Genomic DNA, 27,964 nt, shown 5'->3' with positions numbered 1-27,964 from the left:
TTTTCAGAGCTGATTTGATTATTCAAAATACCAATTAGTGAGGAAAAAAAACATTTGAATTGTGGCTACCTGTGTAGATGCAGCCTACATGATTTAGAAAGAATGTGAACAGACTTTGCTTTCCAAAACCTTTTTTGAAAACTGCTGGATTGTTTTGGAGACACCTTTCATACCAGTATAATGCTGGCTACCTTATGTGCACTTGCATAGGTAAAATGTATGAATTATCCAGGGGTTTCTGATGAGGTAGGTTTCTAATTACAGTGGGTGCACTCGTTTTACTCCAGTGCAGCCACACGTGCTCCATATTGAAACAGATATGAGAAAAAAATGACACGTCTTACTGCATACCTATGATGTTATTCAGCGATTGCTTTCAGCTGTTTTTTTCAGTGGTGTTGGTACACTGTAAATTCATTGCATGTACTGTAATCGGCTTGGCAGAAGATATCTACCCTGCCATTACGCTTGTTTACACTGAACTGCACTGTGGTACTACACTCATGCTTTACGTTAAGACACCATTTGAGCTGGAGCGAGATATGGGTCGGAAAACATACTTCAATGTAGGGATGGGTTATGCCACTGTACTCAATGTTACCTTCATCCACACTGCTCTGTTGAGATTTGAAATACTGCTAGTTTTTCCAGAAAATTGCCATTTTCTTCCTCATGCTAGCTAGCAGCAGCCATTATGGAATGGTGTGACACATTGAACAACAAAGGAGCTGATTGGCTGACACTCCCATTCCAAAGTGGCTACTGCTAGCTAGCATGAGGATGAAAAGTGCAGTTTTACGAAAAAAAAAAAAAAAAAACAATTCACTAATTTCAATCTTCTTGACGTATCGGTGTAGATAAAGGTCAAATGTGAAGTACAGTGTCATATCCCATCCCTGCATTGAGGCATGTTTCCTGATATCTCAGCCCTGGCTCAGTGGTGTCTTGACTCTAACGTTCTGACCCCAGTGCAGTTTTGTGTTAACAAGGGTAATTGTAGGGTCGGTGTCTTCTGGCAATATAATTCACATTCCTAGACATCACACTAGTAGCGATATATATATATATTTATATTGTGTAGTTCAATCGAATGCGTCCACACTAGTAGCGAGAGATATATATATATATATATATATATATTCAGTGTAGTTCAATCGAATGCGTCCACTGTTTATGATGAGGCGAGAAATGGCGTCCACAGAGCCCGTCGGTGGGATGTGGTCCTAAACACAACCGACAGCCACACGGCTCTCTCGGTGGCCGCACAGTTGCGGGCTACCAGCGGACAGGGCGAGCGGCCGACTTTAGTTACGAGTTTCTTGGACCATTTGGTAAGTAAACGTTAATTGGTAATGGTTTGTGTCCATATGTTTTTGATTTTAAAACGACTGCCGTATCACCAGTTAGCTGTGAGCTAGCTAGCTAATGTTAGTTATTAGTCAGTTAACTGGTTTTCAAAGGAACTATCTAGCGATATTGCTTTTTTTTTTGCAATAATAGTTGTTTAGCCATTTTGTTTTTTTTAATTTAATAGGTTAACGGTCTTTTTCCCCCCCATGTTCCTTGTTTTTAGTGAAAATCGGGAAATCAACATGGCTAGCTAGCTGGCTAACTTTAGCTAACTAGCTCTGTAACGTAACGTTGTCAATAACAGCTGTTCTCTGCTACTTTTGTTATTATCTTAGTTCATAGTTAGTTCATATTTCTATTGGCTATCTAGTGATGTCGTGAACAACTAACTAGATGGTTTATAACGAACGTAATTAAATCATTAGTTAGCTAGCTAGCTGTTACATAACACAACTAGCTAGCTAATACAAGGTTCATGCTTCTGTGTTGTTCACTGTCTTGTACTTACTTAGTAGCAAATGTTAGATTAAAAAATATATATATATTTGACTAGTTAACGTCAAATGTGTTTTTATTTCTGTCGTGTGTCAGGGAATTATCTTTTGTATTCTTACTAAGTTAGGTAGCTAGTGAGGCCTCTTCGACTACTAGCAGCTAGGTAGAGAAACACAGCCCACTTTTCCCAGTTGCTACTGTTCATAAAATGGATCATAACTCCATAGGCCCTGTAGTATATTAGATCCCACTATATTTTTTTGTGTGTACACGATGAGTAGTTATCTATAATCTATTAACGAGCTGAATTTTAAAATCTGATCATAATAGCAATTCATATTTTTCAGTGTCCACATAATGTAAAGGGGTGTCAAACTGATCCCACAGGTTGCCCTAGACAACCAGGTGAGGGAAGTACCTGGCTATGTAGTAACCTTAATACCTTAATTCATCAATCAATTACGAGAGAGGAGCGGCACTCGGTTGAATGAGTTTCACATGTAACATAATGGAAGTTGTTCTACACATCGGTTTTTACTAGTTACCACAGCCACAAACTCAATTGGTTATAACTGGAAAAATAGTTATGAAAATAAACATTTGCTTTTGTCTTAATTTAAGGTTAGGCATAAAGTTAAGATAAAAAAACGTTTAAAAAAAAAACCTTAACCCGAAATTGGTTTAAAAGAAGTTCTAGAAGTAGGTGTCGAGTCAAAGCAGCTAATGCCTTCACACAGAGGGCAACAGCCGCCAGTGATGTAGCCCAAGGGGCCAACAGGTGGCGATATTGAGTCGTATCATCTTACCGTCTATGAAGGATAGATTCGTATCCCTCATGGACCGGTTCATACCAAAAACTAGAGGTCGACGGATTTATGATTTTTCAATACCGATTATTGGAGGACCAAAAAAGGCCTATACCGATTAATTGGACGATTTTTAATATATATTTGTAATAATGACAATTACAACAATACTGAATGAACACTTATTTTAACTTAATATAACACATAAAATATATTTAGTCTCAAATAAATAATGAAACATGTTCAATTTGGTTTAAATAATGCAAAAACAGTGTTGGAGAAGAAAGTAAAAGTGCAATATGTGCCATGTAAAAAAGCCAATGTTTAAGTTCCTTGCTCAGAACATGAGAACATATGAAAGCTGGTGGTTCCTTTTAACATGAGTATTCAATATTCCCAGTTAAGAAGTTTTAAGTTGTAGATATTATAGGAATTATGGGACTATTTCTCTATACAATTTGTATTTCATAGACCTTTGACTATTGGTTGTTCTTATAGGCACTTTAGAATTGCCAGCCTAATCTCGGGAGTTGATAGGCTTGAAGTCATAAACAGCTCAATGCTTGAAGCATTGTGAAGAGCTGCTGGCAAATGGAGGAAAGTGCTGTTTGAATGAATGCTTACGAGCCTGCTGCTGCCTACCACCGCTCAGTCAGACTGCTCTATCAAATCATAGACTTAATTATAATAAACACAGAAATACGAGCCTTAGGTCATTAATATGGTCAAATCCAGAAACGATCATTTTGAAAACAAAATGTTTATTCTTTCAGTGAAATACAGAACCGTTTTGTATTTTATCTAATGGATGGCAACCCCAAGTCTAAATATTGCTGTTACATTACACAACCTTCATTGTTATGTCATAATTATCATTGTTATGTCATAATTATCATTGTTATGTCATAATTATGTAAAATTCTGGCAAATTAATTACGGTCTTTGTTAGGATGAAATGGTCTTCACACCGTTTGCAACGAGCCAGAGGACCCAAACTTCTGCATATACCCTGACTCTTCTTACACTGAACGCAAGAGAAGTGACAACACAATTTCAGGCAACGCATTGATTACATCTAACGCAGGGCAAGCTAGTTAAACTAGTAATATCATCAACCATGTGTAGTTAACTAGTGATTATCTTAAGATTGATTGATTGTTTTTTACAAGTTAAGTTTAATAGCTAGCTAGCAACTTACCATGGCTTACCATGGCGGCCATAATCGGCATCCAAAATTACAGATTACCGATTGTTATGAAAACTTGAAATCGGCCCTAATTAATCGTCCATTCCGATTAATCGGTCGACCACTACCAAAAACATTCTCCATCAGGCTGCATAGACTTCGATTTCCTCCTCAACTTGACCTTTCATTTAACTAGGCAAGTCCATTAAGAACAAAATCGTATTTACAATGAAGACCTACCAGAAGGCCTCCTGCCGGGGATGGCGGCAGGGATTACATTTGATATATAAATAAACAGGACAAAACACGCATCACGACGAGAGACCAAAGACACAACAGCAACACAACACACAACATGGTACAAACATTAATGGCGATAAGGTGGGGAAAATGTTTACGTTCCTTATGAAACACCATTTTCCACCACCATGCAAGTGGCTAAATGCTAATCTCGGATGTTGTTTATTGCTTTCAGCCAATCAGGTTGAAACAATCACCTCTCTACTCATTTGTAGATATAATACTTTTTGGGATATAAATGTCAAGTATTGTTAGGGCTCTGGTTCTAGTGAGATTACAGTCCCATATGTTCTCACTGGTTCTAGATCTGGTGAGATTACAGTCCCATATGTTCTCTCTGGTTCTAGTGAGATTACAGTCCCATATGTTCTCCCTGGTTCTAGATCTGGTGAGATTACAGTCCCATATGTTCTCCCTGGTTCTAGTGAGATTACAGTCCCATATGTTCTCCCTGGTTCTAGATCTGGTGAGATTACAGTCCTATATGTTCTCCCTGGTTCTAGTGAGATTACAGTCCCATATGTTCTCCCTGGTTCTAGATCTGGTGAGATTACAGTCCCATATGTTCTCCCTGGTTCTAGTGAGATTACAGTCCCATATGTTCTCTCTGGTTCTAGATCTAGTGAGTTTACAGTCCCATATGTTCTCTCTGGTTCTAGTGAGATTACAGTCCCATATGTTCTCCCTGGTTCTAGTGAGATTACAGTCCCATATGTTCTCTCTGGTTCTAGATCTAGTGAGTTTACAGTCCCATATGTTCTCTCTGGTTCTAGTGAGATTAGTCCCATATGTTCTCTCTGGTTCTAGTGAGTTTACAGTCCCATATGTTCTCTCTGGTTCTAGTGAGTTTACAGTCCCATATGTTCTCTCTGGTTCTAGATCTGGTGAGATTACAGTCCCATATGTTCTCCCTGGTTCTAGTGAGATTACAGTCCCATATGTTCTCTCTGGTTCTAGATCTAGTGAGTTTACAGTCCCATATGTTCTCTCTGGTTCTGGTGAGTTTACAGTCCCATATGTTCTCTCTTGATCTAGTGAGTTTACAGTTTACAGTAAAAAATAAATGTGGCTGTGAAGCTCAGAGCTACATTGCACCTCATTGGTTTCCTGTGAAATATGACATTTCCATAAGTATTCAGACCCTTTACTCAGTACTTTGTTGAAGCACCTTTGGCAGCGATTACAGCATCAAGTCTTCTTGGATATGACACTACAAGCTTGGCACACCAGTATTTGGGGAGTTTCTCCCAGGTCTCTCCAGTGATGTTTGACCGGGTTCTATTCCGGGCTCTGGGTGGGCCACTCAAGGACATTCAGAGACTTGTCACGAAGCCTCTCCTGCGTTGTCTTGGCTGTGTGCTTAGGTTCGTTGTCCTGTTGGAAGGTGAACCTTCGCCCCAGTCTGAGGTCCTGAGCGCTCTGGAGCAGGTTTTCATCAAGGATCTCTCTGTACTTTGCTCCGTTCATCTTTCCCTCGATCCTTGCTTGTCTCCCTGTCTCGACACAATCCTGTCTCGGAGCTCTACAGATAATTCTTTCAACCTCGTGGCTTGGTTTCTGCTCTGACATGCACTGTTAACTGTGGGACCTTTTTATATAGACAGGTGTGTGCCTTTCCAAATCAAGTTGTAGAAACATCTCAAGGATGATCAATAGAAACAGGATGCACCTGAGCTCAATTTCGAGTCTCATAGCAAATGGTCTGAATATTTATGTAAATAAGGTATTCTGTTTAAAAATATTTTTTATACATTTGCAAGAGTTTCTAAAAAACGTTTTTTGCTTCATCAATATGTGGCATTGTGTGTTTGCTGAGGAATTGTTTTTATTTAATTCACTTTAGAATACGGCTGTAACGTGACAAAGTGGAATAAGTCAAGGGGTCTGAATATTTTCCCAAGGCACTGTAGCTACATAGCACCTCACTGGTTTCCTGTATTGTGGCTGTGAGATATGTACGGCATGATCAAAAGTATGTGGACACCTCCTCATTCCAAAATCATGGGCATTAATGTGGTGTTGGTTCCCTCTTTGCTGCTATTTATTTAAAAAAAAATAATTTTACCTTTTTTTAATTTTCATTTTATTTTAACTAGGCAAGTCCGTTAAGAACAAATTCTTATTTTCAATGACGGCCTACGAACAGTGGGTGAACTGCCTGTTCAGGGGCAGAACGCCAGATTTGTACTTTGTCAGCTCGGGGGTTTGAGCTTGCAACCTTCCGGTTACTAGTCCAACGCTCTAACCACTAGGCTACCCTGCCGCCCTCTAACCATTAGGCTACCCTGCTATAACAACCTCCACTCTTCTGGGAAGGCTTTCCGCTAGATGTTTGAACATTGCTGCGGGGACTTGCTTCCTTTCAGCCACAAGAGCATTAGTGAGGTCTGGCACTGGTGTTGGGCTGTTAGGGCTGGCTCACAGTCGGCGTTCTAATTCATCCCAAAGGTGTTCGATGGGGTTGAGGTCAGGGCTCTGTGCAGGCCAGTCAAGTTCTTCCACACTGGACAAACCATTTCTGGTTTTGGGCCTTCCCAAAACTGTTGCCACAAAGTTGGAAGCACAGAACTGACTAGAATGTCATTGTATGCATTCAGGCATCCCCTGGCATCTGTCAAGCCCAGATTTGTCCGTTGTACTGGCAGATACTGAAACGTGATTCATCACTCCAGAGAACGTGTTTACACTGCTCCAGAGTCCAGTGGTGGCAAGCTTTACCCCACTCCAGCCGACGGGTGTAATTGCGCATGGTGCTCTTAGGCTTGTGTGCGGCTGCTCGGCCACGGAAACCCATTTCATGAAGCTTCCGACGGACAGTTCTTGTGCTGACGTTGCTTCCAGAGGCAGTTTGGAACTCGGTAGTGGAGTGTTGCGACCGAGGACAGACGATTTTTACACTCTTCATCGCAGACCCGTTCTGTGAGCTTCTGTGGCCATACCGCTTTGCGGCTGAGCCATTGTTGCTCTTAGACATTTCCAATAACAGCTCTTACAGTTGACCGGGGGCAGCTCTAGCAGGGCAGAAATTTGACAAACTGACTGGTTAAAAAGGTGTCATCCGATGACGGTCACTGAGCTCGTCAGTGATGACAGTTCTACTGCCATTGTTTGTCTATGGAGATTGCATGGCTGTGCGCTCGATTTTATACACTTGTGGCTGAAATAGCCGAATATACTAATTTGAAGGGGTGTCCACTGTCCACATACCTTTGTGTGTATATATACATGTATACAGTTGAAGTCGGAAGTTTACATACACCTTAGCCAAATACATTTAAACTCAGTTTTTCACAATTCCTGACATTTAATCCTAGTAAATATTCCCTGTTTTAGGCCAGTTAGGATCACCACTTTATTTTAAGAATGTGAAATGTCAGAATAATAGTAGAGAGAATGATTTATTTAAGCTTGTTTCTGTCATCACATTCCCAGTGGGTCAGAAGTTTACATACACTGAATTAGTAGTTGGTAGCATTGCCTTTAAATTGTTTAACTTGGGTCAAACGTTTCAGGTAGCCTTCCACAAGCTTCCCACAATAAGTTGGGTGAATTTTGGCCCATTCCTCCTGACAGAGCTGGTGTAACTGAGTCAGGTTTGTAGACCCCCTTGCTCGCAAACGCTATTTCAGTTCTGCCCACAAATTTTCTATAGGATTGAGATCAGGGCTTTGTGATGGCCACTTAAATACCTGGACTTTGTTGTCCTTAAGCCGTTTTGCCACATCTTTGGAAGTATGCTTGGGGGTCATTGTTCCTTTGGAAGACCCATTTGCGACCAAGCTTTAACTTCCTGACTGATGTCTTGAGATGTTCCTTCAATATATCCATATCATTTTCCCTCATGATGCCATCTATTTTGTGAAGTGCACCAGTCCCTCCTGCAGCAAAGCACAGCCACAACATGATGCTGCCACCCCCGTGCTTCACGGTTGGGATGGTGTTCTTCGGCTTGCAGGCCTCCCCCTTTTTCCTCCAAACATAACGATGGTCATTATGTCCAAACAGTTCTGTTTTTGTTTCATCAGACCAGAGGACATTGCTCAAAAAAGCACAATCTTTGTCCTCATGTGCAGTTGCAAACCGTAGTCTGTTTTTTTCATGGCTGTTTTGGAGCAGCGGCTTCTTCCTTGCTGAGAAGCCTTTCAGGTTATGTTGATATAGGACTCGTTTTACTGTGGATATAGATACTGTTGTACCTGTTTCCTCCAGCATCTTCACAAGGTCCTTTGCTGTTCTGGGATTGATTTGCACTTTTCGCATCAAAGTACGTTCATTTCTAGGAGACAGAACGCGTCTCCTTCTTGAGCGGTATGACAGCTGTGTGGTCCCATGGTGTTTATACTTGCGTACTATTGTTTGTACAGATGAACATGGTACCTTCAGGCGTTTGGAAATTGCTCCCAAGGATGAACCAAACTCTGTCTTGGCTGATTTCTTTTAATTTCCCCATGATATCAAGCAAAGAGGCACTGAGTTTGAAGATGGGCCTTGAAATACATCCACAGGTACACCTCCAACTGACTCAAATTATGTCAATTAGCCTATCAGAAGCTTCTAAAGCCATTACAGAATTTTCTGGAATTTTTCAAGCTGTTTAAAGGCACAGTCAACTTAGTGTATGTAAACTTCTGACCGACCCACTGGAATTGTGATACAGTGAAATAATCTGTCTGTAAACAATTGTTGGGAAAAATGACTTGTGTCATGCACTAACTAGATGTCCTAACCGGCTTGACAAAACTATAGATTGTTAACAAGAAATTTATGGAGTGGTTGAAAAACGACTTTTAATGACTCCAACCAAAGTGTATGTAAACGTCTGACTTCAACTGTGTGTGTATATATTAATGTAGCTACATGGCATCTCACTGGTTTCCTGTGTTCTCTCTTTGTGTTGTAACTGTAATATATATATTGCCCTGCCTGCCTGCCGTGCTGCCACACCAGTCTTCCATGTAACGTGTAGGATGATGAGGCTGAGAGTACGGAAGGCTCCTCAGCAGCCCAAACCCAGCCCCGGCCGTCCAGCCTCAGAACCCCGCCCAGCTCAGGCCAAGAGAAAACACTGCGAGGTGGCGCCCCCGTCCAGGAGAGGCCTCAGGATGCAGAAGAATGAGGCTGGCCTGTTCTCTACCATCAAGAAGTTCATCAGGGGAAATGCTGTCAAGGTGGGTGAGCCATCTTCATATAACCCCCACCCCTCTGCAAACATCAGTGTTTGGGCCAAGGGGAAGGGAGTGATTTAAAAAAAAAAAAAAAAGTTTATTTAACTAGGCAAGTCAGTTAAGAACAAATTCTTATTTTCAATGACGGCCTAGGAACAGTGGGTTAAATGCCTTGTTCAGGGGGCAGAAGGACTGATTTTTACCTTGTCAGCTGGGGGATTCGATCTTGCAACCTTTCGGTTTCAAGTCCAAAACTCTAACCACTAGGCTACCTGCCGCCCCTCCACTCTGACCACTAGGCTACCTGCCGCCCCTCCACTCTGACCACTAGGCTACCTTCCACCCCGACCACTAGGCTACCTGCCGCCCCTCCACTCTGACCACTAGGCTACCTGCCGCCCCTCCACTCTGACCACTAGGCTACCTGCCGCCCCTCCACTCTGACCACTAGGCTACCTTCCACCCCGACCACTAGGCTACCTGCCGCCCCTCCACTCTGACCACTAGGCTACCTGCCGCCCCTCCACTCTGACCACTAGGCTACCTGCCGCCCCTCCACTCTGACCACTAGGCTACCTGCCGCCCCTCCACTCTGACCACTAGGCTACCTGCCGCCCCTCCACTCTAACCACTAGGCTACCCTGCCGCCCCTCCACTCTAACCACTAGGCTACCTGCCGCCCCTCCACCCCGACCACTAGGCTACCTGCCGCCCCTCCACTCTGACCACTAGGCTACCTGCCGCCCCTCCACTCTGACCACTAGGCTATCTGCCGCCCCTCCACTCTGACCACTAGGCTACCTGCCGCCCCTCCACTCTGACCACTAGGCTACCTGCCGCCCCTCCACTCTGACCACTAGGCTACCCTGCCGCCCCTCCACTCTGACCACTAGGCTACCTGCCGCCCCTCCACTCTGACCACTAGGCTACCTGCCGCCCCTCCACTCTGACCACTAGGCTACCTGCCGCCCCTCCACTCTGACCACTAGGCTACCCTGCCGCCCTCCACTCTAACCACTAGGCTACCCTGCCGCCCCTCCACTCTAACCACTAGGCTACCCTGCCGCCCCTCCACTCTAACCACTAGGCTACCTGCCGCCCCTCCACTCTAACCACTAGGCTACCCTGCCGCCCCTCCACTCTAACCACTAGGCTACCCTGCCGCCCCTCCACTCTAACCACTAGGCTACCCTGCCGCCCTCCACTCTAACCACTAGGCTACCCTGCCGCCCCTCCACTCTAACCACTAGGCTACCCTGCCGCCCCTCCACTCTGACCACTAGGCTACCCTGCCGCCCCTCCACTCTGACCACTAGGCTACCCTGCCGCCCCTCCACTCTGACCACTAGGCTACCCTGCCGCCCCTCCACTCTGACCACTAGGCTACCCTGCCGCCCCTCCACTCTGACCACTAGGCTACCCTGCCGCCCCTCCACTCTGACCACTAGGCTACCCTGCCGCCCCTCCACTCTGACCACTAGGCTACCCTGCCGCCCCTCCACTCTGACCACTAGGCTACCCTGCCGCCCCTCCACTCTAACCACTAGGCTACCCTGCCGCCCCTCCACTCTAACCACTAGGCTACCCTGCCGCCCCTCCACTCTAACCACTAGGCTACCCTGCCGCCCTCCACTCTAACCACTAGGCTACCCTGCCGCCCCTCCACTCTAACCACTAGGCTACCCTGCCGCCCCTCCACTCTAACCACTAGGCTACCCTGCCGCCCTCCACTCTAACCACTAGGCTACCCTGCCGCCCCTCCACTCTAACCACTAGGCTACCCTGCCGCCCCTCCACTCTAACCACTAGGCTACCCTGCCGCCCCTCCACTCTAACCACTAGGCTACCTGCCGCCCTCCACTCTAACCACTAGGCTACCTGCCGCCGATATAGACCTGCTAATGGTGGCAATCTCCTGAGTGCTCTCATTCACAATTCTAAAGCAGGACATGGAGATAAATATCTAATTGTAGCTTTGCCAGAGCCCTGTTTCTCTGCTGCTTCTGGCTTTTCCGCAGCTTAACATTGAAAGATAAAGCACTGCTCTCCTGCCAAGTATATTTTCCTACCCTCTTTTCATTTGGAGATTTTTTTTTACCTAGGGAAGTGTCCCCATTTAATCCCATGCCCCCCCAAAAAAAAAAAAACATGAAACAATCCTGTTTAAACTTTTTTTTTTTTTTTTTTAAATAAACCAATTCATCTGGTTATATCCATAAATGTGTTATTCGAAGACAATTATGTGTAAGTTGCTACTGGTGGGCAATTTCAAAGCTGCATAAAATAACCTTTGGTGTGGAGGTGACCTGAGAAACACAATCTTTAAGTTATTCCTATTACCTTCTCAGATAAGTGATCATACTTCATGTAATATATATATTTTTAGATTAATGTGTTGATATATGCACACTACATGGATGTTAATGACTATTTCTTACTAATTGAAAAGATTGGTTTTCCATGCTAGCAGTCGTACCACACACACACACGTCAGTCAAATCAAATAGCAACACAACTTGGTGACCTGTAACAAGATGATAAATCTCAACCATTTACAGCTGACATTTTGTCAATGTTTTTAGTCTTTATTTTACTGTTAAATGAACCTAGCATCGTTATGTCATTTTTAATACATGTATGGGCTTAAAGCAGGGGTGTTAAACTCATTCCATGGAGAGCCTAGTGTCTGCAGGTTTTTGTTTTTTCCTTTCAATAAAGATTGAAAGGGTTAACTAACCAGATGTGTGGGGGGTTGATTTCCTTAATATTTAGTGACTTTAATTCATCAATCAAGTTCACCGGAGGTGCGAAAAACCTGCAGGCACTCAGCTCATCCCTCCCTCTCTTCTTCTCTCCCAGGTAGAGCAGGACATCCCAGCTCATCCCTCCCTCTCTTCTTCTCTCCCAGGTAGAGCAGGACATCCCAGCTCATCCCTCCCTCTCTTCTTCTCTCCCAGGGAGAGCAGGACATCCCAGCTCATCCCTCCCTCTCTTCTTCTCTCCCAGGGAGAGCAGGACATCCCAGCTCATCCCTCCCTCTCTTCTTCTCTCCCAGGGAGAGCAGGACATCCCAGCTCATCCCTCCCTCTCTTCTTCTCTCCCAGGGAGAGCAGGACATCCCAGCTCATCCCTCCCTCTCTTCTTCTCTCCCAGGGAGAGCAGGACATCCCAGCTAAGAGGAGTCGTATTGATTGTAAAGTGGACAACAGCAACCTGATCACGTCTTCTCCTCACCCACCAACCAAAGCCATCGGCAGGGGCTGCAGGAGAGGTGCTAACAAACCTGGTGAGTTAGAGAGTCCAGACATTTTTATTTATTTATTTCACCTTTATTTAACCAGGTAGGCAAGTTGAGAACAAGTTCTCATTTACAATTGCGACCAGGGCAAGATAAAGCAAAGCAGTTCGACACATACAACGACAGAGTTACACATGGAGTAAAACAAACATACAGTCAATAATACAGTAGAAAAATAAGTCTATATACAATGTGAGCAAATGAGGTGAGAAGGGAGGTAAAGGCAAAAAAAAGGCCATGGTGACAAAGTAAATACAATATAGCAAGTAAAACACTGGAATGGTAGATTTGCAGTGGAAGAATGTGCAAAGTAGAAATAAAAAATAATAGGGTGCAAAGGAGCTAACTAAATAAATAAAATACAGTAGGGAAAGAGGTAGTAGTTTGGGCTAAATTATAGATGGACTATGTACAGGTGCAGTAATCTGTGAGCTGCTCTGACAGCTGGTGCTTAAAGCTAGTGAGGGAGATGTGTTTCCAGTTTCAGAGATTTTTGTAGTTCGTTCCAGTCATTGGCAGCAGAGAACTGGAAGGAGAGACGGCCAAAGAAAGAATTAATTTTGGGGGTGACTAGAGAGATATACCTGCTGGAGTGTGTGCTACAGGTGGGAGATGCTATGGTGACCAGCGAGCTGAGATAAGGGGGGACTTTACCTAGCAGGGTCTTGTAGATGACATGGAGCCAGTGGGTTTGGCGACGAGTATGAAGCGAGGGCCAGCCAACGAGAGCGTACAGGTCGCAATGGTGGGTAGTGTATGGGGCTTTGGTGACAAAATGGATTGCACTGTGATAGACTGCATCCAATTTGTTGAGTAGGGTATTGGAGGCTATTTTGTAAATGACATTGCAGAAGTTGAGGATTGGTAGGATGGTCAGTTTTACGAGGGTATGTTTGGCAGCATGAGTGAAGGATGCTTTGTTGTGAAATAGGAAGCCAATTCTAGATTTAACTTTGGATTGGAGATGTTTGATATGGGTCTGGAAGGAGAGTTTACAGTCTAGCCAGACACCTAAGTATTTGTAGTTGTCCACGTATTCTAGGTCAGAGCCATCCAGAGTAGTGATGCTGGATGGGCGGGCAGGTGCAGGTAGCGATCGGTTGAAGAGCATGCATTTAGTTTTACTTGTATTTAAGAGCAATTGGAGGCCACGGAAGGAGAGTTGTATGGCATTGAAGCTTGCCTGGAGGGTTGTTAACAGTGTCCAAAGAAGGGCCAGAAGTATACAGAATAGTGTCGTCTGCGTAGAGGTGGATCAGAGACCAGCAGCAAGAGCGACCTCATTGATGTATACAGAGAAGAGAGTCGGTCCAAGAATTGAACCCTGTGGCACCCCCATAGAGACTGCCAGAGATCCGGACAGCAGACCCTCCGATTTGACACACTGAACTCTATCTGAGAAGTAGTTGGTGAACCAGGCGAGGCAATCATTTGAGAAACCAAGGCCACATGACACGGGGTAATCTGTCATCTACATTATTATAATAATAATAATAATAATAATACGAGTGTAGAGAAATAAGGGGCATCATATATAGTTCTGCTTGATGACATCACACTGTAGCCACACCTTCTTTGTGCACATCTGTTTCATTGGTTGCAGCAAGTCAATGATGAATATTTATGTTTTCAGAATGTCGTAATTTACCGTAGATGTCGCTGTAGTGCTCATTTAATTTTAATGTTTTATCATGTCAGTCTAAGTAGTGTCAGTTCAAATAACAGTTTGAAATAAGTTCCTACTTTCTCTCAGAACCAATGACGTTGAACAGTAAGCCCCTGAAGCCCAACGGTAAACTGGAGGTCCCCGTGGAGGTGGCCAGCAGTCCACCTCGCACCACTCTCCTGGGGACCATCTTCTCTCCCGTCTTCAACTTCTTCTCTCCTGCTACCAAGACAGGTAACACAATCTGCCCTAAAGTGTTTTATCACATTAGTCTCTTTAAAAAATAAAAAAAAGTTTTTTAAACTATACTAAAGAAAATCGGTTATTTAAACTTGTGGTTGAATCTAAAATGTATTGTCCTTGATTTGTCACGACCGCTTCTCGCGTCCCTATCAAGAAGTCAGAGAGTAGCGAGGAGAGCATTGGACAGAAGATCCGAGGAGAAGATCTTGTCCAATGGGCTCTTCTCTTCCCTCTGTCATTTTGAGAATGAGAGGAGAGGACGCCACGAATGGAGGACAAAAAAAAACACTGGAGACTCACACATGGCAAAAATTTGAGATTCGCTCAATTTCTCTCCTGTGTTCCCTTCTGTGTCCAGCCACTCCTGAGTCTGGCTCCCCCGGGCAGGGGGGGTCGGAGGCTGAGGAGATGACGAAGCAGCTGGAGAAGGAGACGGTGGTGGAGGAGGTGCCCACCAGTACCCCTGCATCTACAGGGGGCGTCGTCCTGTCCTCTGTTGCCCCAGCTCCATTATTACCGCCACCACAACAGGCTCCTCTGGCTACCCCAGAACCACCTGTCGAAGGAGGGGAGATGGCTACAGATATGCCCCCTCTAACAGGTAACCATGACGTTGGTTGCTCCTAGGTTATGCTATGGGTCAATTTAGAACTTGCGAGTGAGACTTGTAGATTGTGTGATTTAAAAAAAAAATATGTTTTGACGGGATGTGGACTACTGTGGAATTGTTTTACTTGCTGTGCTTTATATCAATGATGAATTCGCTGGGGGGGGAAGTAAATGTGATTAAATAAAAGGTGATTTTCTGTATTTTATTTATTTTTTAATAAAATTTAAAAAAAGATTAGATCCTAAATGTTTGAATATGCCGTTGTTCCTGAATTAGCTCCGGGCTGCATTCCAGTCCGCTGTTACCCCCACGTCTCTCCCACGGCCCCTGCAGAGGGCACCTACGAGGAAGACTGGGAAGTCTTTGATCCGTGAGTACTGCTTAGTTTATTTTTTTATCAAATTCACCAACCAATTACAGTTTATGTGCCTCTCTCTTTAATAGGTAGTAGAAAGAGCTCGGGGATTTGAACGTAAAAATAAATTAAAAAGGGAACATTTTTATTCCATTTTAAACAGACAAACCCCATCTGTCTTATCACACCATCTAACCCACAAGCATTTCGCTACACTCGCATTAACATCTGCTAACCATGTGTATGTGACAAATAAAATGTAGTTACTTAGTAATAGTGAGCAAGGACCAACGACTTGGATCAACTAAGATATCTGTGCCTCCTCTGTTTTCAGGTACTTCTTCATCAAGCACGTGCCTCCGTTGACAGAGGAGCAGATAGCCAGGAAACCAGCACTGCCCCTTAAAACACGCAGCACACCAGAGTTCTCCCTAGTTCTAGATCTGGTGAGATGACAGTCCTATATGTTCTCTCTGGTTCTAGTCAGATTACAGTCCTATATGTTCCCCCTGGTTCTAGTGAGATTACAGTCCTATATGTTCTAGATCTGGTGAGATTACAGTCCTATATGTTCTCCCTGGTTCTAGATCTAGTGAGTTTACAGTCCCATATGTTCTCTCTGGTTCTAGATCTAGTGAGTTTACAGTCCCATATGTTCTCTCTGGTTCTAGATCTAGTGAGATTACAGTCCTATATGTTCTCCCTGGTTCTAGATCTAGTGAGTTTACAGTCCCATATGTTCTCTCTGGTTCTAGTGAGATTACAGTCCCATATGTTCTCTCTGGTTCTAGTGAGATTACAGTCCCATATGTTCTCCCTGGTTCTAGTGAGTTTACAGTCCCATATGTTCTCTCTGGTTCTAGATCTAGTGAGATTACAGTCCCATATGTTCTCTCTGGTTCTAGTGAGATTACAGTCCCATATGTTCTCTCTGGTTCTAGTGAGATTACAGTCCCATATGTTCTCTCTGGTTCTAGATCTAGTGAGATTTACAGTCCTATATGTTCTCCCTGGTTCTAGATCTAGTGAGTTTACAGTCCCATATGTTCTCTCTGGTTCTAGATCTAGTGAGTTTACAGTCCCATATGTTCTCTCTGGTTCTAGTGAGATTACAGTCCTATGTTCTAGATCTGGTGAGATTACAGTCCCATATGTTCTCTCTGGTTCTAGATCTAGTGAGTTTACAGTCCCATATGTTCTCTCTGGTTCTAGATCTAGTGAGATTACAGTCCTATATGTTCTCCCTGGTTCTAGATCTAGTGAGTTTACAGTCCCATATGTTCTCTCTGGTTCTAGTGAGATTACAGTCCCATATGTTCTCCCTGGTTCTAGATCTGGTGAGATTACAGTCCCATATGTTCTCCCTGGTTCTAGTGAGATTACAGTCCCATATGTTCTCTCTGGTTCTAGATCTAGTGAGTTTACAGTCCCATATGTTCTCTCTGGTTCTAGATCTAGTGAGTTTACAGTCCCATATGTTCTCTCTGGTTCTAGATCTAGTGAGATTACAGTCCTATATGTTCTCCCTGGTTCTAGATCTAGTGAGATTACAGTCCCATATGTTCTCCCTGGTTCTAGTGAGATTACAGTCCCATATGTTCTCTCTGGTTCTAGATCTAGTGAGTTTACAGTCCCATATGTTCTCTCTGGTTCTAGTGAGATTACAGTCCCATATGTTCTCTCTGGTTCTAGTGAGATTACAGTCCCATATGTTCTCCCTGGTTCTAGTGAGATTACAGTCCCATATGTTCTCTCTGGTTCTAGATCTAGTGAGTTTACAGTCCCATATGTTCTCTCTGGTTCTAGTGAGATTACAGTCCTATGTTCTAGATCTGGTGAGATTACAGTCCCATATGTTCTCTCTGGTTCTAGATCTAGTGAGTTTACAGTCCCATATGTTCTCTCTGGTTCTAGATCTAGTGAGTTTACAGTCCCATATGTTCTCTCTGGTTCTAGATCTAGTGAGATTACAGTCCTATATGTTCTCCCTGGTTCTAGATCTAGTGAGATTACAGTCCCATATGTTCTCCCTGGTTCTAGTGAGATTACAGTCCCATATGTTCTCCCTGGTTCTAGATCTGGTGAGATTACAGTCCCATATGTTCTCCCTGGTTCTAGATCTAGTGAGATTACAGTCCTATATGTTCTCTCTGGTTCTAGTGAGATTACAGTCCCATATGTTCTCTCTGGTTCTAGTGAGATTACAGTCCCATATGTTCTCTCTGGTTCTAGTGAGATTACAGTCCCATATGTTCTCCCTGGTTCTAGATCTAGTGAGTTTACAGTCCCATATGTTCTCTCTGGTTCTAGATCTAGTGAGATTTACAGTCCTATATGTTCTCCCTGGTTCTAGATCTAGTGAGTTTACAGTCCCATATGTTCTCTCTGGTTCTAGATCTAGTGAGATTACAGTTCTCTCTGGTTCTAGATCTAGTGAGATTACAGTTCTCTCTGGTTCTAGATCTAGTGAGATTACAGTTCTCTCTGGTTCTAGATCTAGTGAGATTACAGTTCTCTCTGGTTCTAGATCTAGTGAGATTACAGTTCTCTCTGGTTCTAGATCTAGTGAGATTACAGTTCTCTCTGGTTCTAGATCTAGTGAGATTACAGTTCTCTCTGGTTCTAGATCTAGTGAGATTACAGTTCTCTCTGGTTCTAGATCTAGTGAGATTACAGTTCTCTCTGGTTCTAGATCTAGTGAGATTACAGTTCTCTCTGGTTCTAGATCTAGTGAGATTACAGTTCTCTCTGGTTCTAGATCTAGTGAGATTACAGTTCTCTCTGGTTCTAGATCTAGTGAGATTACAGTTCTCTCTGGTTCTAGATCTAGTGAGATTACAGTTCTCTCTGGTTCTAGATCTAGTGAGATTACAGTTCTCTCTGGTTCTAGATTACAGTTCTCTCTGGTTCTAGATCTAGTGAGATTACAGTTCTCTCTGGTTCTAGATCTAGTGAGATTACAGTTCTCTCTGGTTCTAGATCTAGTGAGATTACAGTTCTCTCTGGTTCTAGATCTAGTGAGATTACAGTTCTCTCTGGTTCTAGATCTAGTGAGATTACAGTTCTCTCTGGTTCTAGATCTAGTGAGATTACAGTTCTCTCTGGTTCTAGATCTAGTGAGATTACAGTTCTCTCTGGTTCTAGATCTAGTGAGATTACAGTTCTCTCTGGTTCTAGATCTAGTGAGATTACAGTTCTCTCTGGTTCTAGACCTAGTGAGATTACAGTTCTCTCTGGTTCTAGACCTAGTGAGATTACAGTTCTCTCTGGTTCTAGACCTAGTGAGATTACAGTTCTCTCTGGTTCTAGACCTAGTGAGATTACAGTTCTCTCTGGTTCTAGACCTAGTGAGATTACAGTTCTCTCTGGTTCTAGACCTAGTGAGATTACAGTTCTCTCTGGTTCTAGTGAGATTACAGTTCTCGCTGGATCTAGTGAGATTACAGTCCCATATGTTCTCTCTGGTTCTAGTGAGTTTACAGTCCTATATGTTCTCCCTGGTTCTAGTGAGTTTACAGTTCTCGCTGGTTCTAGTGAGATTACAGTTCTCGCTGGTTCTAGTGAGATTACAGTTCTCGCTGGATCTAGTGAGATTACAGTTCTCCCTGGATCTAGTGAGTTTACAGTCCCATATGTTCTCCCTGGTTCTAGATCTGAGTTTACAGTCCCATATGTTCTCCCTGGTTCTAGATCTACAGTCCTATATGTTCTCCCTGGAGAGTTTACAGTCCCATATGTTCTCCCTGGTTCTAGATCTGGTGAGATTACAGTCCTATATGTTCTCCCTGGTTCTAGTGAGTTTACAGTCCCATATGTTCTCCCTGGTTCTAGATCTGGTGAGATTACAGTCCCATATGTTCTCCCTGGTTCTAGTGAGATTACAGTCCCATATGTTCTCCCTGGTTCTAGTGAGATTACAGTCACATATGTTCTCCCTGGTTCTAGTGAGTTTACAGTCACATATGTTCTCTCTGGTTCTAGATCTAGTGAGTTTACAGTCCTATATGTTCTCTCTGGTGAGTTTACAGTCCCATATGTTCTCCCTGGTTCTAGATCTAGTGAGTTTACAGTCCCATATGTTCTCCCTGGTTCTAGTGAGTTTACAGTCCCATATGTTCTCCCTGGTTCTAGTGAGTTTACAGTCCCATATGTTCTCCCTGGTTCTAGTGAGTTTACAGTCCCATATGTTCTCCCTGGTTCTAGTGAGATTACAGTTCTCTCTGGTTCTAGATCTAGTGAGTTTACAGTCCCATATGTTCTCTCTGGTTCTAGTGAGTTTACAGTCCCATATGTTCTCCCTGGTTCTAGTGAGTTTACAGTCCCATATGTTCTCTCTGGTTCTAGTGAGTTTACAGTCCCATATGTTCTCTCTGGTTCTAGTGAGTTTACAGTCCCATATGTTCTCCCTGGTTCTCGTGAGATTACAGTCCCATATGTTCTCCCTGGTTCTAGTGAGTTTACAGTCCCATATGTTCTCTCTGGTTCTAGTGAGTTTACAGTCCCATATGTTCTCTCTGGTTCTAGTGAGTTTACAGTCCCATATGTTCTCCCTGGTTCTAGTGAGTTTACAGTCCCATATGTTCTCTCTGGTTCTAGTGAGTTTACAGTCCCATATGTTCTCCCTGGTTCTAGTGAGTTTACAGTCCCATATGTTCTCCCTGGTTCTAGTGAGTTTACAGTCCCATATGTTCTCTCTGGTTCTAGTGAGATTACAGTTCTCTCTGGTTCTAGATCTAGTGAGTTTACAGTCCCATATGTTCTCTCTGGTTCTAGTGAGTTTACAGTCCCATATGTTCTCCCTGGTTCTAGTGAGTTTACAGTCCCATATGTTCTCTCTGGTTCTAGTGAGTTTACAGTCCCATATGTTCTCCCTGGTTCTAGTGAGTTTACAGTCCCATATGTTCTCCCTGGTTCTAGTGAGTTTACAGTCCCATATGTTCTCTCTGGTTCTAGTGAGTTTACAGTCCCATATGTTCTCCCTGGTTCTAGTGAGTTTACAGTCCCATATGTTCTCTCTGGTTCTAGTGAGTTTACAGTCCCATATGTTCTCCCTGGTTCTAGTGAGTTTACAGTCCCATATGTTCTCCCTGGTTCTAGTGAGTTTACAGTCCCATATGTTCTCTCTGGTTCTAGTGAGTTTACAGTCCCATATGTTCTCCCTGGTTCTAGTGAGTTTACAGTCCCATATGTTCCTGAACAACCGAGTGCCATCAACAGATTTCTTTTATTATTTATTTTTTTGGGGGGTTTACCTGTAGTCGTCCTGAATGTCCAGACCCAAGATGCATTTTGAGTCTTCGATATCGACAGAACGTTCTAAAATGTGTTAATTTATCTCGTTCAGATCGACGTACAAATCAGAAACATTCAACTGAAGTAGGTAAAAATGTTTTTTAAAAACCCACTAAACCAGACGGTGTTTGTATTGATCAGGACGAGACGTTGGTGCACTGTAGTCTGAATGAGTTGGACGACGCAGACCTGACCTTCCCTGTCCTGTTCCAAGACGTCATCTACCAGGTGGGTACAACAAGGCTGTGACGGCACAGAAACACACAGGTTTTTATTTTTGTTTTGTTAGGTTCTGACAGAGTAAAACTCACCGGGACAACTAGTGAAGCTCAAACCAAGTTCATCCACCCACTGGGTCACACAACGCTGCATACGACAAAGACATGTTTACCCTAGCCCGTATATTTATACCTTCCACCTGTGCTGAGTCTCATCTTTACACATCTGGACAGCCAATAGATCTCCGTTGCTAGGCAGAATTTAACGACGCCTGTTCTTTCTCGCTTTATCTGACCTCGACCCAAATTCCTCACTCCTCCCCCAACTCACGGCTGTCTTGTTGACTTGAACCCGACTGTGGCCCTTTCTCTCTAACATGTTCTGACCGAATGGCAACTTTTTTGATTTATTTCTCTCTTTCCCTCAGTGACGTGAATAAGGCTATTTCAAGTTCAGAAGTCCGTAATCGTCAAGGTGATTGAGAAAGGGCTCTTTCTCAATACGTCTTTCCTTGGTTCCTTGTGTCCTCACTTTCTTCTCAAACCTTATTGGAAGAGAATATCCTACGTCTTTTCCCGTGGATTTGCTCTTACATGTACGGTATTTAGAGTGGACATGAGGACTCAAGAAAAAGACATTTTAGAAAAAGCCGTAGGTTTTATGTGCTTGTCATGGAAAACGCCTCTCTTTTCAGTGAGTATGTTTACATGCACAGGAAATAATTCGATATTAAACTGTTTATGACAGTAGGCAGATGATGCAATAGTCATGTAAACACCTTACTTTGTTTATCTTAATCGGCATAAAATCAAAGTAAGCATTTAAATTTTTATTTATTTTTTAAATGCATTTTTTCCGGAGCAATCTTTTATGAATTATTAGGACAGTCGGCGTTCCAGCGGTGTATTTGATCTGTACGTGTGCTAGCACCAGCCGAGAGCCTCGCTCTGTAGCGCGAGGTGAAATGAGTTCGGAATCAACTGAATGAAATACGTCTTGGAAGTTGTTTTCACCTAACTTCATATGTCCGATACTCAGAATCAAATAGGCTGCGTCCCAAAAAATAACATGGTCGTTGTGGTCAAATAAAACGTTATAACTTACAATTTATCAAGAGTCCCATCAGGTAGCCCTGATTTTCAGATGTGTTCATTTTAACAGGATTATTAGGGAAATAAATGTTTAAAAAAAATCAAACTGTTATATTAATCTGACTATCGACAATGTATGCGTGTGTAACCGTAGTCCGTGAAGAGGAGTTGGATATATTTCCATTTCGTGTTATTTTCCCTCTTCTCTGCAGGTGTACGTGCGGTTGAGGCCGTTTTTCAGAGAGTTCCTGGAGCGCATGTCTCAAATTTACGAGGTGAGGTTCTACGTGTCTTTAAAAAAATAAATGAGTAATTTAGCAGACTCTCGTATCCAGAGACACTACAGTAGTGAGTCATTTAGCAGACTCTGATCAGACTCTCTAATCCAGAGACACTACAGTAGTGAGTGCATACATTTTCATACTGGTCCCCCGTGGGGAATCGAACCCGCAACCCTGGTGTTACAAGCACCATCCTCTACCAACTGAGCTAAACGGGACCACTGATCTCTGTAGACTTCACTGGGACAAAGAATCGGGAAATGCCATTTTAGATCATGAAAGTGTTATGCTGTTTGTTTTGTTTCATTTTTCCCCCCTTCTATTCGTTCACAGATCATTCTGTTCACTGCCTCTAAGAAGGTGTATGCAGACAAGCTGCTCAACATCCTGGACCCCAAGAAACAGTTGGTCAGGTCAGTGAAGGAACAACCTTATCGCTTATTGAATGATTACGACCGACCAAGTTTCACCGTGGATTACGTCCCAAACGGAACCCTACGTAGCGCACAACTCTTTTTTTAGATCAGAGCCCTTAACGTAGGGAATAAGGTGCCATTTTGGGAACACAGTGGTAGAGAAAGGTTGAGCTAATTTTCAATTAACTGGCTACACTAGACTTTTAATCGTTGTTTTTTTCTTGTTTTTTTTTTCTTCTACTTCTCCTACAGACATCGGTTGTTCCGTGAGCACTGTGTGTGTGTTCAAGGAAACTACATCAAGGACTTAAACATTCTGGGAAGAGATCTTTCTAAGACTGTAATAATAGACAATTCACCTCAAGCCTTCGCCTATCAGGTACGCCGGTCATACCTTTCACAGTACAGCTACTACATATAGCCCACAGGAATCGCACACACACTATGCGTCTGTATATATATAAATGTGTGTGTCTGTGTATATATACAGTGGGGGCAAAAAAGTATTTAGTCAGCCACCAATTGTGCAAGTTCTCCCACTTATAAAGACGAGAGGCCTGTAATTTTTTTTATCATAGGTACACTTCAACTGTGACAGACAAAATGAGAAAAAAAATCCAGAAAATCACATTGTAGGATTTTTAATGAATATATTTGCAAATTATGGTGGAAAATAAGTATTTGGTCAATAACAAAAGTTTATCTCAATACTTTGTTATATACCCTTTGTTGGCAATGACAGAGGTCAAACGTTTTCTGTAAGTCTTCACAAGGTTTTCACACACTGTTGCTGGTATTTTGGCCCATTCCTCCATGCAGATCTCCTCTAGAGCAGTGACGTTTTGGGGCTGTTGCTGGGCAACATGGACTTTCAACTCCCTCCAAAGATTTTCTTTGGGGTTGAGATCTGGAGACTGGCTAGGCCACTCCAGGACCTTGAAATGCTTCTTACGAAGCCACTCCTTCGTTGCCCGGGCGGTGTGTTTGGGATCATTGTCATGCTGAAAGACCCAGCCACGTTTCATCTTCAATGCCCTTGCTGATGGAAGAAGGTTTTCACTCAAAATCTCACGATACATGGCCCCATTCATTCTTTCCTTTACACGGATCAGTCGTCCTGGTCCCTTTGCAGAAAAACAGCCCCAAAGCATGATGTTTCCACCCCCATGCTTGACAGTAGGAATGGTGTTCTTTGGATTCAACTCAGCATTCTTTGTCCTCCAAACACGACGAGTTGAATTTTTACCAAAAAGTTATATTTTGGTTTCATCTGACCATATGACATTCTCACCATCTTCTTCTGGATCATCCAAATGCTCTCTAGCAAACTCCAGACGGGCCTGGACATGTACTGGCTTAAGCAGGGGGACACGTCTGGCACTGCAGGATTTGAGTCCCTGGCGGCGTAGTGTGTTACTGATGGTAGGCTTTGTTACTTTGGTCCCAGCTCTCTGCAGGTCATTCACTATGCCCCCCCGTGTGGTTCTTTTTTTGCTCACCGTTCTTGTGATCATTTTGACCCCACGGGGTGAGATCTTGCATGGAGCCCCAGATCGAGGGAGATTATCAGTGGTCTTGTATGTCTTCCGTTTCCTAATAATTGCTCCCACAGTTGATTTCTTCAAACCAAGCTACTTACCTATTGAAGATTCAGTCTTCCCAGCCTGGTGCAGGTCTACAATTTTGTTTCTGGTGTCCTTTGACAGCTCTTTGGTCTTGGCCATAGTGGAGTTTGGAGTGTGACTATTTGAGGTTGTGGACAGGTGTCTTTTATACTGATAACAAGTTCAAACAGGTGCTATTAATACAGGTAACGAGTGGAGGACAGATGAGCCTCTTAAAGAAGAAGTTACAGGTCTGTGAGAGCCAGACATCTTGCTTGTTTGTAGGTGACCAAATACTTATTTTCCACCATAATTTACAAATAAATTCATTAAAAATACTACAATGTGATTTTCTGGATTTTTTTCCTTCTCATTTTGTCTGTCATAGTTGAAGTGTACCTATGATGAAAATTACAGGCCTCATCTTTTTAAGTGGGAGAACTTGCACAATTGGTGGCTGACTAAATACTTTTTTGTGTGTGTGTGTGTGTGTGTGTGTGTGTGTGTGTGTGTGTGTGTGTATATACACAGTAAGTCGTTGGATAAAAGTATCTGCAAAGTCTCTCATAATTACATTTTAGTGTGATATCGCAATTCAAAAACCTCCTTTTTGTTCTCAATCACAGCTTTCCAATGGGATTCCCATCGAGAGCTGGTTCATGGACAGGAATGATACCGAGCTCCTCAAGCTGGTTCCTTTCTTAGAGAAGCTGGTGGAGATGGTATGTAGTCAATCAAACTGAGCCTCCTACCTTATATATTCACTCAAACATTTTCCCTGTCTCTCTGTAAAGCCTGTAGAATGGGTCTCTGTAATGGGTCTCTGTAATGGGTCTCTGTAATGGGTCTCTGTAATGGGTCTCTGTAGGGCCTGTAGAATGGGCCTCTGTAATGGGTCTCTGTAATGGGTCTCTGTAATGGGTCTCTGTAATGGGTCTCTGTAATGGGTCTCTGTAATGGGTCTCTGTAATGGGTCTCTGTAATGGGTCTCTGTAATGGGTCTCTGTAGGGCCTCTGTAATGGGTCTCTGTAGGGCCTGTAGAATGGGCCTCTGTAATGGGTCTCTGTAATGGGCCTGTAGAATGGGTCTCTGTAATGGGTCTCTGTAGGGCCTGTAGAATGGGTCTCTGTAGGGCCTGTAGAATGGGTCTCTGTAATGGGCCTGTAGAATGGGTCTCTGTAATGGGCCTGTAGAATGGGTCTCTGTAATGGGCCTGTAGAATGGGTCTCTGTAATGGGCCTGTAGAATGGGTCTCTGTAATGGGCCTGTAGAATGGGTCTCTGTAATGGGCCTGTAGAATGGGTCTCTGTAATGGGCCTGTAGAATGGGTCTCTGTAATGGGCCTGTAGAATGGGTCTCTGTAATGGGCCTGTAGAATGGGTCTCTGTAATGGGCCTGTAGAATGGGTCTCTGTAATGGGCCTGTAGAATGGGTCTCTGTAATGGGCCTGTAGAATGGGTCTCTGTAATGGGCCTGTAGAATGGGTCTCTGTAATGGGTCTCTGTAATGGGTCTCTGTAATGGGTCTCTGTAATGGGTCTCTGTAATGGGTCTCTGTAATGGGTCTCTGTAATGGGTCTCTGTAATGGGTCTCTGTAATGGGTCTCTGTAATGGGTCTCTGTAGGGCCTGTAGAATGGGTCTCTGTAATGGGTCTCTGTAGGGCCTGTAGAATGGGTCTCTGTAATGGGCCTGTAGAATGGGTCTCTGTAATGGGCCTGTAGAATGGGTCTCTGTAATGGGCCTGTAGAATTGTTTATCGTTATAGAGACAGACCTGTCTTCTGCTTTTTCAACAAAAAAAATGATGTCTTCAAGTCACCTCAGTCATTTTGTCTTTATTTACTGTTCTCTCTCCTCCACAGAATGAGGACGTAAGGCCTTACGTCAGACAGCAGTTTCGTCTTCATGACCTACTTCCTCCCGACTGATCCGTGATTGGCTGACCCAGCAGGCTAACCCATAGAAGTAGAATGTGTACATTATTCATTCTGATTCTACGGGCTAAACCTCCCAGCAACACGGAGAGGGAGGCCTTCCGTTCAACATGGTTGGAGATGACGAGAATCAACTTCAACTGATTCTGAGGATGTCGTCCAAGTGGAGATCTGTCTACAGCATTGCCGTTACCAAGGAGAATTTGTTCAACAAAATAACATTTTACAGAGGGGAAATTTGTATTTAAACAACTACAAAACAAATATTTTGAAGCTAGGTATATGTTTTGTATACTCAAACTAAACTGTTATATTCCAACTAAACTGTACACCCCCCCAAAGAGTATAGCAGTCCCCTTGTATTACGAAAGGCATCTGTCTGGACAGACCTCAAGTCTATGCTCAAAAGCAGGGTTGTGTTCATTAGGGTGCGAACGTTACAAAACATTTAGCAACGGCGAACGAAAATGTGTTTTTCTCATTGGACAACTCCAGGTAGAGCATCCTCCATTTCAGGAAGGTTTCCTTGGGTTTCGGTGCCTAAATGAACACGATCCTGGCGACTTTCTGTGACATGTTTTCTCATCCGCAGCTTCAGTTTTGGACTGATGGAACTGAATGTCGGTATTTGACTGCTCAAGACTCATTTTAACAGGAACGGGCAGTCAAACCTGTATAATATACAAACATAATTACATGTATATATCTTTTTTTCATGGTTTTTAAACTTTTTTTTTTTTTGCTTCTGATTTTCTTTTAGCTGACTGTTTCTTTTACTATTTTAGTAAAAAAAAAAAAATGTTTTTACCTTTTTACATTTTTTTTTTTTGTTGTTGTTTGTTTTGAAGTTGATGCTACACAGCTGCTGTTGTCTTCCTGCAATTCATGCATCCCAACTGGCACCTTATTCCCTACTATAGTGCCCTTCTTTTAAGCAGAGCCCTATGGGTACTGGTCAAAAGTAGTGCACTATAAAGGGAATAGGGTGCATTCTTTATTTTCTAGTCTGCTTTTTAGTCCCATTTTAACTACTGTTATGTGGTCTCTGTAACAGGTTTTTAAAAATATCTTTGGGAGGAAATGTTTATGAAATCATGATGGGTTTTTTAAGGTTATGTAAATGTATTATAGTGGTTTAACTTGAAGACCTTTCAACAAGTTGGCCTGGATATTAATTTAGATCATGTATATTTGAGAGTTCACCCCTGAAAGATGTTGAAACGACCCTTAGCTGCTCTGTGTCTGGGTGGTGATGGGAAGGAAGGAAGGAAGGTTTCAGAGCTTTCCTGCACTTTTTGTTAAAAAAAACAACAACATTAGCATCCAGCCCTATGTAAAAAATCTTGTCAATTTTGTACACACGTTATCACCTCTAAATTGTGAATGCCCGTACAATTTTTTGAAATTGTAGCACCAGCAAAATGGCCAACATTTTGTTTTATCTTTTAAATCCTGTTTTCAATGCTGTTCATAGTCTTGTCTGTGAAATATCTTTTATGTCGGAGTCACACGTTTGTAAAGAAATAAATAAAAGACTCCGTTGTTGTCATTGACCGTCTTGGACGGTCACTCCTGTTGTACTCAGTGTTACTTCATGGTTTCCTTGATCATAAATACATTTTTATACAATTAAATAAAAATGTGTGATTTGG

At 43.1% G+C, this 27,964-nt stretch overlaps 1 protein-coding gene across 1 annotated transcript; it reads left to right on the top strand.

Annotated features, from left to right (window-relative positions):
- The first annotated feature begins 1,014 nt into the window (after nt 1-1,014).
- On the top strand, nt 1,015-27,964 carry LOC112251655 (CTD small phosphatase-like protein 2-A). Its single transcript, XM_042301905.1, has 13 exons — nt 1,015-1,331; nt 9,085-9,305; nt 12,456-12,588; nt 14,354-14,500; nt 14,868-15,110; nt 15,396-15,489; nt 15,809-15,920; nt 20,908-20,994; nt 22,289-22,351; nt 22,691-22,770; nt 23,026-23,152; nt 25,004-25,099; nt 26,241-27,964. Exons 2-13 carry the CDS (start codon nt 9,105-9,107, stop codon nt 26,304-26,306), a joined length of 1,449 nt encoding a protein of 482 aa, XP_042157839.1. The 5' UTR covers nt 1,015-1,331; nt 9,085-9,104; the 3' UTR covers nt 26,307-27,964.

Source organism: Oncorhynchus tshawytscha, linkage group LG19 (assembly GCF_018296145.1).
Source record: "Oncorhynchus tshawytscha isolate Ot180627B linkage group LG19, Otsh_v2.0, whole genome shotgun sequence".
Lineage (NCBI taxonomy): Eukaryota > Metazoa > Chordata > Actinopteri > Salmoniformes > Salmonidae > Oncorhynchus > Oncorhynchus tshawytscha.
The sequence above is the reverse complement of the archived record's forward strand: the minus strand, read 5'-3'. Positions and strand labels throughout refer to the sequence as shown.